This window comes from Bombina bombina, chromosome 4 (genome assembly GCF_027579735.1).
Source record: "Bombina bombina isolate aBomBom1 chromosome 4, aBomBom1.pri, whole genome shotgun sequence".
NCBI classification, from domain to species: Eukaryota; Metazoa; Chordata; class Amphibia; order Anura; family Bombinatoridae; genus Bombina; species Bombina bombina.
Window position 1 is genome coordinate 256507023 of NC_069502.1, and position 14007 is coordinate 256521029.

A 14007-nucleotide genomic window follows, 5' to 3' on the forward strand; every position below is an offset into this window, starting at 1 on the left:
TTACATTACATCGGTATTAGCAGTATTTTCTCAGTCAATTCCATTCCTTAGAAAATAATATACTGCAACATACCTCCTTGCAGGTGAGCCCTGCCTGCTATCCCCTGTTCTGAAGTTACCTCACTCCTCAGAATGGCCGAGAACAGCAAGTGGATCTTAGTTACGACCGCTAAGATCATACACAAACTCAGGTAGATTCTTCTTCTAATGCTGCCTGAGAAAAAACAACACACTCCGGTGCTGTTTAAAATAACAAACTTTTGATTGAAGAAATAAAAACTAAGTTTAACAACCACAGTCCTCTCACACGTCCTATCTATTAGTTAGGTGCAAGAGAATGACTGGGTATGACGTAGAGGGGAGGAGCTATATAGCAGCTCTGCTTGGGTGATCCTCTTGCACTTCCTGTTAGGGAGGAGATATAATCCCATAAGTAATGGATGACCCGTGAACTGACTACACTTAACAGGAGAAACTCTAGGCACTCCTCAGCAAACCTGGTCCTGAGCTCCCAAAACAATTCAGTAAATTGCATTATATTTGGTTCCTCTGACACTGTATATGGTTGCAATGTTAAATAAACAATAGGCAGGGTATGGAGATTTTAAAGAGAAACAACACACTTATTAAAAATTAATTATCATTATCGCACGTATATGCCCTAAGCCCAAGGCCCATTTTAATACGTTCCCTTGTCTGTACCTTTCCTGTAGTTCTGACTAGCGATGCTGCCAAGGGGTAGTATTGAAAGTTAACCCATGTTCAGACTACAGGAAGTAATTAAATGTTTTCACCATTTCCTTTTTTGAAGGAATTTTAATATGGTTACTAATAAAGTTTAATTTTTAATAAGTGTGTTGTTTCTCTTTAAAATCTTTACAACCTACCTATTGTTTATTTAATATTGTGCTCAATCCAGTATAGTGGAGGTACCTGTCCCTTAATTTTGGTAATATGCTTGCAATGTAAAATAACTTTGTAACCAACATTGCATATTAGAGGGACAGTAAAGTCACAATTAAACTGTTATGATTCAGATACGGCTAGATTACAAGTGTTGCGGTACGACTAGACCGCTGAAAAATTGGCCATTGCGCGTGGCATGGCCAGTAACGCATATTACGAGTCGCCTATTAAATAAACCTATTAACCCCTAAACAGCCGCCCCCCACATTGCCAACACTATAATAAAGTATTAACCCCTAAACCTCCAGCCCCCCACATCGTAACTAATAAACTAAACCTATTAACCCCTAAACCGCCCCCCCACAAAACACTAAATTAAACTATAAAGCCCCCCAAAATAAAAACACCTCCTAACCTACAGAAAACTACCAATAGGGCCTTTTGAAGGACATTGCCCTAAGTTAAACAGCTCTTTTACCTAGAAAAAAAGTTATTTTACAGTGCCCAAAAGAACCCTAATCTAAAAAAAACACACCCCAAAAAATAAAAAATAAACCTAACACTAACCCTAGAAAATCTATTCACGGTTCCTGAAGTCAGGTCATCCAATAGAGCATGCAATTTTAAATGACATTTCAATTTACTTCTGTTATATAATTGTTTCTTAATTGTCTTTGTATCCTTTGCTATTGGCTCACCTTTTGTGTTCATCTAGCTCCTAGTAGCGCATTGCTGCTCCTTCAACAAATGATAACAAGACAATGAAGAACATTTGATAATGGAAGTACATTGGAAAGTTGTTTAAAAGTGTATGCACCTTTCATATCCCTTTAATATCAAATGATACTAATTGTATCTGAATGTTCCTACAAAGCCATACATTTGCATAATATACATTCATTTTGAATACTTTCCCTCCAGTGGTTTTCAGATCCCTTTAAGGATTACCAAAATAATATCTATAGTTTTAGTATTGCATTTTATTACAAGCTCTCTGTCAATAAGTAGATCACATATAGTTCCATAAAAAGTAAGGTATTTATGTAGTAGGAGATAGATACAAGAGCTAGCAATTCCTGCTATGTGGGTACACACACTCAGCAATGTGCTAGAGAAGCTAAAATGAAGCTGTTCAGTAATAGGGGCCACTAGGTTTTGGTGGGCTCACTGTGTGTATAAGGACAGGCTCTCCTTGAGGCTTGGAGAAGTGTTTCCCTTTATGATAAACCAGAATTCCTCGGACAATAGTTGCTGCAACTTCTCCCCAAAGACGGAATCCTAGATAGGGGGTGAGCTGTAAAATAAGTAACCAATCAGATGACAATACATTTTACATTTCTGATGACTAAGCAGTAAGCACAATGAAGACATTAAGAGGAAGGCCTAGGACACACCTCACAAACGATTATAAGTGTTATAGTCAAGACAAGATGGGTGACACCATGATTCCCAATTTGGGATTTTCCACACATATTGATCCTTAAAATTAGTTAAAGTTGCTGTTTTTTATTGGGGGAAAAAAGACTTTTTAGCCACACTAATTCCTTGGGGCCGATTTACTATGATGCAGGCGGACATGATCATGTCCGCCTGACATCGCTAAATGTCGACACCATACGCTGTCTGCATTTAACATTGCACAAACATTTCTAGTGAAATGCTTGTGCAATGCGACCCCCTGCAGATTTGCAGCCAATCGGCCGCTAGCAGGGGGTGTAAATCATCCCCTGTATCTAATCGGGATGATTGCTGTCCGCCGCCTCAGAGGTGGCAGATAAGTTAATGAGTAGCGGTCTTAAGACGTCTGCCAAAGTTTCTGTTCTAGATCAGATTCTAGGTCAGTATTTGGCAGGTGTGGGATGTGAAAAGTGCCTATTGTCTCAATATCATCAGTATTAAACTATTAGAACAGAAAAGCGTCTGAATTTTGCAAGTTAGTCTACACGCAAAATTACAAATTGGTTAATCTGATTAACCAATCAGCATCAATTAAATTTTCTATAGATATGAGTGGATGGGGCCCACCACAGTTAGGGTTAATAGAGGTTGAGAATGGGTAGTTAGAATTAATTAAGGTTTGGGGTGCACGTTTTACTGCAGTTCTGTTTAACTTTAGTTGGGTGGTTCCATTTTTTCACAGTGGATCGTTAATTAAAGAGGATAATTTATATTTGGTTACATAAAAGATATTAAACAATATGATATTGTAAAATAAAAGTATATTTAAAAAACTTTGAAATATACTTTCAATATTTATTTTCTCTTATTTTCCTGTAATTCAATACTGAAAATTCTTGTTTTTCTTTAAAGTAATGTGTGCCACCATATTTTAAATTGTTTCCCCTTATTTATCCTTCCTGCTGAGGATATTAGGGACAAATATATATAAAAAAAAAAAAAAAAAAAAAAAAAGACTATTCAAACAAGGCTGTGTGGAACATAGGATTTTCCTAAAGAGTGTCCACACAGCCATGTTAGCACAGAGATAAATAGAAAACTAGTTCAAACATGGCAGCACCCACTACTTTATAGGAACTAAAGTATGTTATAGGAACTTATCTTTTACACTTATATTTTTAGTATTTATACAACTAATTTGATTACAAAATGTAACAAATGTTTTATATATGAAAATGGTAGTTTTCTGTTAAAAAGCATTTTTTGGATTAAGATCAACCCCATTACTGTAAAAGTACATCTACATATTATTCTAAGGCTAATCTTTTCTTTGCATACATCACTAACTCTAGCATACATTTACTGTTTAACATCCCTTTAAGTTTTAACTTGCCTTAAAGGGATGTACCTTAGATTAAGCTGCAAATAGCCCTTTCTATATTATGCAGCAGGAAGGGTAAAAAACTTTATTTTAAAATGAATATTGTTTCTGGCCACTTTGAAAAGGCTTCCAAGCTCCGCCCACTAATGACATCACAATCTGGGCTAACATCTAGGCACTCTGCTGAATAGCATTGACAGTCTGTTGAATCCAATTAGTGAGCCTTTTGTGACTGGATGCCATATGCAGCCCAGATCGGTATTTCATCAGTGGGAGGAGTTTAGCAGCCAGAAAACAATATTCATTTTAAAATAACTTTTTTTATCATTCCTGCTGCATGATATAAAAAAGGGTTGCAGGAGGCTATTTGCAGCTTAATCTAAGGAAAGATTATAAGATGACTAAAGTGTAGACTGTCCCTTTAGGACTAATGTAAAAACAGTTGTAGTGAGAAAGAGGCTACACACAGTAGTAATAGGCATTTGATACTATCACTTTTATAATAGAGTAAGATAATAACTGACACTGTTACTTAGGAGCTACAGGAATACCAGTATATTTTATGTGATTTGATTTTAATTGATTGCAAGTCACATACAAGAGCACATTACAATGTGTTGCTGAATTAAAATATAGATAATAGTTTCACTTTTTTAACTAGACCACAGATGACATATGACCAAGATAAATGATTAAACAGTTTGTTATTGAGGTCTATATATTGATACTGTATGAGCTGGATATTTGAGATAAATATACATTAGGTTACTTATACCATACCTTATTTTTGTGATGAAGAATTTGCTCTTGAACCTATAAAAGCCAAGACTAGGAATCAGTATATGTCAGATAACAACAACTAAAAGCCAACAACTGAGATATCTCCATTGCTGCTGTGACTGGAACACATTTATATGTGATACCTGCATCATTTTATTATATCTAGATGTCTACTGACTTTACTCTGAAGTAGTAATTCTTTATGCCACTGCTGACTGTAGAGTAGGTTGTTTCTCTAAATGTGTAAGATAATAATAATCTTTCTACCTTAAATACTACTACCTTAAATGTTGTCACATTATCAAATGCAAATAATGATGATACTGTATGTACTTCCTTTTACAGTGTCATTGAACTGGAAGAAGTTTTAAAGGGACATAAAACCCCAAAAAATGATTTAATGATTCAGAAAGAGAATACAATTTTAAACAATGTATCAATATACTTCTATTATATAATTTGCTTTGTTCTCTTGGTATTCTGACTATTTTGTTTCTGTTTAATTGGATATACAGGTGGCCCTCGTTTTACAATGGTTCAATTTACACCGTTTCAGAATAACAACCTTTTTTTCCCAGTCATGTGACTGCTATTGAAAAGCATTGAGAAGCAGTGCGTTTATTAAAATAGCCAGTAGGTGGAGCTGTCACTTGTGTTTCAGCAAAGCCAAGCAAGCTGAAATTAATCAGTTTAACTAGACCTGCGCTATCGAGCAGATTTCAAAGGAACAAGATCTTCTTGTCTATAAATCAGTCCAGATTGGAATGCTAGAAAGAACTGTTTGCAGAAAAATGCAAGTGAAGTCTGTGTTGTGTGATTATTTTATTAGGTTTCTAATGCTGTTTAGCAAATGTTTTTGTTCATTTAACTTAGTTTAATTATATATTTTGTGTTGTGTGATTATTTTATTAGGTTTATAATGCTGTTTAGCATTTAAAGTCTTCATTTCAAAGCTTTAAAAATAATGTATTAGGTGTTACTTATGACAATTTTGAGAGGGGCCTGGAACTTATCTCCCTCACTTCCCCTTGACTTACATTATAAACTGGGTTTCAGTTTACAACGGTTTCGATTTACAACCATTCCTTCTGGAACCTAACCACGGCGTAAACTGAGGGCTACCTGTAGTCTGAAGTTTTAAAGGAACAGGCTAAATCAGATTAACATTATGAAGCCTTACTGTTAGCAGTACGTATCAATATACCTATGATATTTCAGAAACACTAATCTTTAAAGGGACATGAAACCCAAATTTATTTCATGATTTAGAAAGAGCATGCAATTTTAAACAACTTTCCAATTTACTTCTATTATCCATTTTGCTTCATTGTTTTGATATCCTTTGTTGAAAAGCATATCTAAATAGGCTCAATAGTTGCTATTTGGTGCCTTGTGTGATTGGCTCACCCATGTGCATTGTTTTTTTTTTTTTCAACAAAGGATATCCGAATAATGAAGCAAGTTTAATAATAGAAGTAAATTAGAATGTCGTTTAAAGTTGGATTCTCTGTCTGAATCGTGAAAGAAAAAATTTGGGTTTCCTGTCCATTTAAAGAACTTTAATTCAGATATACTACTTTTTTTCCCCACATTTATCTCATTTTTATTTTAATTTTATTCTACTAAATCTATAACCTAAACGCCTTAATTCAAAGATGAAAATGGATATTTAATGGTTCATAAATTTTGAATGTTGAATTTTGATTTTGATTTGAAGTTTATAAAATGTTCCTGAAAAAATAAATGACCCAGGTGTACTCGGTTACTCTATCATTATGTACACTAAGAATTATTTCTGTAAGGGAATGGGGATTCTGTATAGAGATATACAATTTCTATGAATTTCTGTTATTTACCTGAACAAATATTCTAAAAGCTTAAGATACTTGTCATAGCTCCCTAGAAATGAAAGGTATGTCTCAAATGAGGAACCTCTGCATACTTAATGACCTTAAGATTTCTGATCTGGTTAAATTCTCTAAGAAGTTTCAACATATTTTAATATGACAAATTTTACCTTGAGAAACAAATACATCACAATATAATGCACAAAAAAAGCACTCAAGTATTTTGGGTGATTTCTCTCTACGACAGCAAGTTTTTGATTATCAGAGACTCAAAGCCTTTGGGCTCCATGTACTAACCGGCGGGCGGAAAACTTCTCTACTCGCAAAGCCTTCCGCCCGCCTTCGCTAAACATGGGCAGCGCATCTGTTGATTCGCTTGCCCGTATGTATTATTACACGCTCATCGGAGTGTGTAATGCCCGCCCCTTCATTCACGCGACTGAAGGGACTGTCAACCCCCGAGAGCTAGCGAGCTCTCAGTGATTTTCCCTCACCACCTCAGAGGTGGAGTAGGGTGTAAGAAAGAGCAGTCTAATGACTGCTGCTTTTTACATTGCAGTAAGCAGGCTCGCATATGCGAACTTGCTCAGCAAGGGCTCCGGAGCACGTACATGGAGCACTTTGTGTTCAGTAATCTTTCAATCTTGGTTTATTTCAGCCTTTTATTATTCAGAGAGAGCATGCTATTTTAAACATCTTTCTAATTTACTTCTACTATCTATCTTTTTTCTTTCTATTGAAATCCTTTGTTGAAAAGAATACCTAGGTAGGCTCAGGAGTCGCCTTTGGTTACTGAGAGTTAGCTGCTGATTGGTTCCTGCACAGATATGTCCTGTTCATTGGCTCACCCAATGTGTTTAGCTAGCTTTCAGTAGTATATTGTTCAGCAAATATAGCAAGAGAATGAACCAAATTTTATGACAATAAAAATACAGGAATGCCTGTGATACTTGGTACCACAGATCTCCTATAGGAGGCGCTAGAAGGCAATGATAGATATTACCAAAAAATGAACGAGCATCTCATAACACAATATACATAATGTAAAGATGTTAAAATTGTAAAATACAATATATATATATACAAACGTAGCACTAGTCGTAACCAGTTTGGCAATAGATAAGTCCCAAAATGTCCCAAAAATCCGTTTGATAAACAGGCAGCTCTCAGTCTTCACCCCAAGGATGATATAACTTCTATGATGGATAACTGTAACAGAAACAGAAACAGAGGCGCCACATGTGTAGATCAATGAGAACCACAATATCCAAGCAAGACAAGATACAGGGTACTCACAAACGTAAAGGCACTCAATTGTGCCTATAGAAGCAGGCTGGTATTCTAGCAGCAAACCAGCTGGCTGTACCAAGGAATCCCCGTCGTGGTCAACAGCACTGGTATCCTGTAGCTACAGGTCTCCAAACAGGTCACACACAGGAGCAGCGGTATGTCAGTTACAGGAGCAGCAGGGAGCTGTGTGTCAGTGTTAGTTACAGATCCGGGCAAGGGTTGCTGTTTGGAGACCTGTAGCTACAGGATACCAGTGCTGTTGACCACAACGGGGATTCCTTGGTACAGCCAGCTGGTTTGCTGCTAGAATACCAGCCTGCTTCTATAGGCACAATAGAGTGCCTTTACGTTTGTGAGTACCCTGTATCTTGTCTTGCTTGGATATTGTGGTTCTCATTGATCTACACATGTGGCGCCTCTGTTTCTGTTACAGTTATCCATCATAGAATTTTATGACAGAAGTAAATTGGAACATTGATTAAAATTATATGCTCTATTGGTTTGGCTGAATCTTTCATAACAAATATTAAAAAAACTGCATTTTTAGAATATTCGTTGCCCATGCTATTTAGTATTAGTTTTGTTTTAAACTAAATGAATACTCAATATTTGTGGAACATTTACATTAATTCTCATTAAACAAATGAAAATATTTATTTTCTACAGGTGAAAACGTTCGCCTGTAGTGTTAAAGGGACAGTCAACACCAGAATTTTTGTTGTTTAAAGAAGATAGATAATCCCTTTATTACCCATTCCCCAGTTTTGCATAACCAACACGGTTATAATAATACACTTTTTACCTCTGTGATTACCTTGTATCTAAGCCTCTGCAAACTGCCCCCTTATTTCAGTTCTTTTGACAGACTTGCAGTTTAGCCAATAAGTGCTTACTCCTAGGTAACTTCACGTGAGTGAGCTCAATGTTATCTATATGACACACATAATCTTATGCCTTCTAGTGGTGAAAAACTGTCAAAATGCATTCACATAAGAGGCGGCCTTCAAGGTCTAACAAATTAGCATATGAGCCTACCTAGGTTTAGCTTTCGACTAAGAATACCAAGAGAAGCAAAATAGGTGATAAAAGTAAATTGGAAAGTTGTTTAAAATTACATGGCCTATTTGAATCATGAACATTAATTTTGGACTTGACTGTCCCTTTAACCCCTTAATGACAACTGACGTACCAGGTATGTTCTGCAAAAACTAACAGTTAGTGACAATGGACGTACCTGGTACGTCAGTTGTTTAAGAGAGTGCTAGAAGCGATCGCAATCACTTCCAGCAGCTCTCAGGGTATTGCAGTGATGCCTCGATATTGAGGCATCCTGCAATACCCTTTAACAAGCATCTGATGCAGAGAGAGCCACTCTGTGGCCCTCTCTGCACCGGTAGCGATGGTGCCGTTCGTTGGTGGGTGGGAGCTTTCAAGGGAGGTGGGTGGGCGGCCCATCGCTACCCGGCATCCGGTTCCTGCAAGTGCTATGTGCACGCTGGATGCTGGGAGCGTGCGGAGGGGGGCCTACGGGGGCGCGCGCGCGTTCAGCAACCACTGCCACCAATGATTAAAGAAGAGAGAGGGGGGCAGAAAACATTTTTTTTAAAAAAAAAATACTAATAGGATCTGCTAGGGTAGGGGGATGGGGTTATTGGGGGGGGGAAGCTACACTACAGAAAACTATGTATTTAAGAAAAAAAACAAAAAAAAAACCAATCTCTCTTTTTTTGGGAAAACTGGGTACTGGCAGACAGCTGCCAGTACCCAAGATGGTGGCAAATAGGTAGGTTGGGAGGGTTAGAGAGCTGTTTGGGGGGGATCAGGGAGGTTGGGGGCTAAGGCAGGGGTCCATCACAGATGAATAATAAAAACAAAAAAACAAAAAAAAAAACCCCACCTTTTATTTTAGTACTGGCAGACTTTCTGCCAGTACTTAAGATGGCGGGGACAATTGTGGGGTGGGGGAGGGAAGAGAGCTGTTTGGGAGGGATCAGGGGGTGGGATGTGTCAGGTGGGAGGCTGATCTCTACACTAAAGCTAAAATTAACCCTGCAAGCTCTCTACAAGCTACCTAATTAACCCCTTAACTGCTGGGCATAATACAAGTGTGGTGCGCAGCAGCATTTAGTGGCCTCCTAATTGCCAAAAAGCAACGCCAAAGCCATATATGTCTGCTATTTCTGAACAAAGGAGATCCCAGAGAAGCATTTACAACCATTTGTGACATAATTGCACAAGCTGTTTGTAAATAATTTCAGTGAGAAACCTAAAATTGTGAAAATTTTAACTTTTTTTTTTTATTTGCTCGCATTTGGCGGTGAAATGGTGGCATCAAATGTACCAAAATGGGCCTAGATCAATACTTTGGGTTGTCTACTACACTACACTAAAGCTAAAATTAACCCTTCAAGGTCTCTACAAGCTCCCTAATTAACCCCTTCACTGCTGGGCATAATACAAGTGTGGTGCGCAGCAGCATTTAGCAGCCTTCTAATTACCAAAAAGCAATGCCAAAGCCATATATGTCTGCTATTTCTGAACAAAGAGGATCCCAGAGAAGCATTTACAACCATTTGTGCCATAATTGCACAAACTGTTTGTAAATAATTTCAGTGAGAAACCTAAAGTTTGTGACAAAATTTGGGAAAAAGTGAACGATTTTTTTTTATTTTCTCGCATTTGGCAGTGAAATGGTGGCAAAAAATGGGTATAAATCAATACTTTGGGTTGTCTTCTAAAAATAAATATATACATGTCAAGGGATATTCAGGTATTCCGGACAGATATCAGTGTTCCAATGTAACTAGCGCTAATTTTGAAAAAAAGTGGTTTGGAAATAGCAAAGTGCTACTTGTACTATAACTTGCAAAAAAAGCAAAGATCATGTAAACATTGGGTATTTCTAAACTCAGGACAAAATTTAGAAACTATTTAGCATGGGTGTTTTTTGGTGGTCCTAGATGTGTAACAGATTTTTGGGGTCAAAGTTAGAAAAAGTGTGTTTTTTTCAATTTTTTCCTCATATTTTATAAAATTTTTTATAGTAAATTATAAGATATGATGAAAATTATGGTATCTTTAGAAAGTACATTTAATGGCGAGAAAAACGGTATATAATATGTGTGGGTACAGTAAATGAGTAAGAGGAAAATTACAGCTAAACACAAACACTGCAGAAATGTAAAAATAGCCATTGTCATTAAGGGTAAGAAAATTGAAAAATGGTCCGGTCATTAAGGGGTTAAATACTTAACTTTAGCGTGCTGAAGAGCCGATCTAATCACAAACCTTCTTCAGAGCCCCATGGCACGCTGATACATGTCTTAGCATTGCGGATCACAGGTCCTTTGCTAAAAGACCTTTGCCTTTAGAACAGGCCCTGGGATATGCCTCCCACTAGGCCCTGGGGCTCTGTGAAGAAGGATAGGGATTAGCGCTGCTCTCCTGCGCGCTACAGATAAGTATTTTAACCCCCTAATTTAATTTAAAGGAAACAAATGAATACTGTTGAATTTTGTTAGTATTTATTTGTTTTTTTAAATTTTGTTGTGCATTCATTCAAATGTTTGTTTCTCGAAAATCGACATTAATATCCGTGTTTTGTTAACAGATTTGCATTTGCAACATGTATTGAGGTGTTGATTAATAGACTTTATGTGCAGCATATGAGAGGGGGTTGCTCACTTTTGGTAACAAAAGCAGATCGCAAACAGTGGGTTAAAAAAATAATTTACTCCATTTCCTTTACCTGGAACTCCTTGTCAGGGTCCCAGATCACAAGATCTGCATCATATCCAGTATGAAGGGACCCCTTGCGTTCATCTAGACTGCACAGTTTAGCAGGGTTTCTGCTCAGTAAGCAAGAAACATCTGGAAGAGTAAATCCACGACATCTTGCAGAACTCCAGAAAAGAGACAAACCTGTAGCAGAAAGAGAGAGCGATTTATATTTCACTCATGTCAGAGTCATTTGGTTGAAATTCAGATTTAGGGGCATATTTATTTATCAAAGTGTGATCGGACATGATACAATATAGCGTATCATGTCCGCTGCACATTGATAAATGCAGACAGAATACGCTGTCTGCATTTATCATTGCATCATTGCTTGTGCAATACCCCCCCCGGCAGATTCGCAGGCAATCGGCCGCTAGCAGGTGGTGTCAATCAACCTGGTCGTATTCGATCGGGTTGATTTCTGTCTGCTGCCTCAGAGCAGGCGGTCAACTTATGGAGCAGCAGTCTTTAGCGCCATTCGGAGCTTGATAATTTGGCCCAGATGTAAAAACATCTGAAACTGCCCAGATTTTTCATTGCATATAATTTTCTAAAGAGAGTTCTCCCAGGCTGCTCCTAAGATGAATGTATTATAGACTCTTACCTTTAGCAAAATGTCATTGCAATTCATAGTGTGAGAACTAAATTACATAAAAGCACTTAATAGAGAACTGTTAAGAGCAAAGCTCTCATTACTTTTAATGAAATGATTCAAAGGGGTAGATTTAACAAGGGCCAAATGGCCCTTGTTCCCCTTGTTTCCGCGCGAGCCATTAGGCTCGCTGGAAACAGCAGTTATGAAGCAGCGGTCTAAAGACAGCTGCTCCATAACTTGTCCGTTGCCTCTGAGGCTGCAGTCTTTAATCCGCCCGATCCTATACGATCGGCTGATTGACAACCCCTGCTCGCGGCCGATTGGCCGTAAATCTGCAGGGGGCGGCATTGCACAATGCTGTCGGCATTTATCGATATGCGGCGGACATGATATGCTTCATCGTACTACAGTATGTCCGCTCACACTTGCATAAATCAGTCCCAATATATTAATTAAAGAAACAGAAAGTTGTATGAGGAAGGAACAAAGGGCAAAATTTCATGGTTAGAGGCAAGCATAGAAGTAACAGTAATATTGTAAGGAGATATACAGATACTCAAGCCATTAATGTGTTTATTTGCTCTGATACAAGTCTGAAGTTATGATTAATACTGCAGCAAATGTGAAAAACACAAAATAGAAGATCTGGTTACAACTTTTAATCAGAATGTGCCAACCCCACACCAGCATAAAGATTGACTGCACAGATAATTGAAGCCCTAAATAATGACTATATAATACAGATGTGGGGGCCGATTTAACAAAGTGCGAGCGGACATGATCCGTTCTAGTGAATCAAGTCCGCCACACATCGATAAATGCAGACAGCATATGCTGTCGGCATTTATCATTGCACATGCAGTTCTGGTGAACTGTTTGTGCAATGCCGCCCCCTGCAGATTCGTGCTAGCAGGGGGTATCAATTAACCTGATTGTATGTGATCGTGCGTATTGCTATCCGCCGTTTCAGATGAGGTGGATGAGTTAAGGAGCAGTGGTATTAAGGCCGCTGCTTCTTAACTCCTGTTTCGCGAGGAAACAACAGCATTAGGCTGAATACGGGCCTTCATAAATCGGCCCCGTGGACTGTATTGGACTATGTGTACATACCACAAAATCTAAAGAAGTACAGGAATCTCATCCCATAATGCATTTTCACTCAAAGATGAGACAGTGCTCACAGCTTCAATTTGGTGCCCTTTCCATATGAAAGGCAGCACTCACAGTCAAGCTGGATGCACGGCCCACTACCTGAATAGCCTTCCAGAATAGGATGAGTTTCAAACTCCTCTAGTGGTTAGTTACAGATAAAGATATCAATTAAAGAGCTCCTGGGTGCAGTTGTGTTTCTAGTGTAGTGTATATTGTTTTGTCTTTAGTGAAGTGCATTTTGTTGTGTTTCTAGTGTAGTGTATATTGTTTTGTCTCTAGTGTAGTGTATATTGTTGTGTTCTAGTGTAGTGTATATTGTTGTGTCTTTAGTGAAGTGTATTTTGTTGTGTTCTAGTGTAGTGTATATTGTTTTGTCTCTAGTGTAGTGTATATTGTTTTGTCTCTAGTGTAGTGTATATTGTTGTGTCTCTAGTGTAGTGTATATTGTTTTGTCTCTAGTGTAGTGTATATTGTTTTGTCTCTAGTGTAGTGTATATTGTTGTGCCTCTAGTGTAGTGTATATTGTTTTGTCTTTAGTGAAGTGCATTTTGTTGTGTTCTAGTGTAGTGTATATTGTTTTGTCTCTAGTGTAGTGTATATTGTTGTGTTCTAGTGTAGTGTATATTGTTGTGTCTCTAGTGTAGTGTATATTGTTTTGTCTTTAGTGAAGTGCATTTTGTTGTGTTCTAGTGTAGTGTATATTGTTTTGTCTCTAGTGTAGTGTATATTGTTGTGTTCTAGTGTAGTGTATATTGTTGTGTCTTTAGTGAAGTGTATTTTGTTGTGTTCTAGTGTAGTGTATATTGTTTTGTCTTTAGTGAAGTGCATTTTGTTGTGTTCTAGTGTAGTGTATATTGTTTTGTCTCTAGTGTAGTGTATAT

At 37.7% G+C, this 14007-nt stretch overlaps 1 protein-coding gene across 6 annotated transcripts in view; it reads right to left on the minus strand.

Annotated features, from left to right (window-relative positions):
- Positions 1–1866: 1866 nt before the first annotated feature.
- The window catches only part of LOC128656167 (allantoinase, mitochondrial), a 120088-nt gene continuing 107947 nt past the window's right edge, over positions 1867–14007 (minus strand). For all 6 annotated transcript variants that reach the window (XM_053709911.1, XM_053709909.1, XM_053709912.1 and 3 more), the window contains exons 10-12: positions 11351–11523; positions 4466–4498; positions 1867–2200 (exon numbers count right to left, since the gene is read on the minus strand). In XM_053709911.1, the coding sequence (XP_053565886.1) occupies positions 2039–2200; positions 4466–4498; positions 11351–11523 (368 nt within the window). In that variant the 3' untranslated portion in view covers positions 1867–2038. The remainder of the gene's footprint in view (positions 2201–4465; positions 4499–11350; positions 11524–14007) is intronic.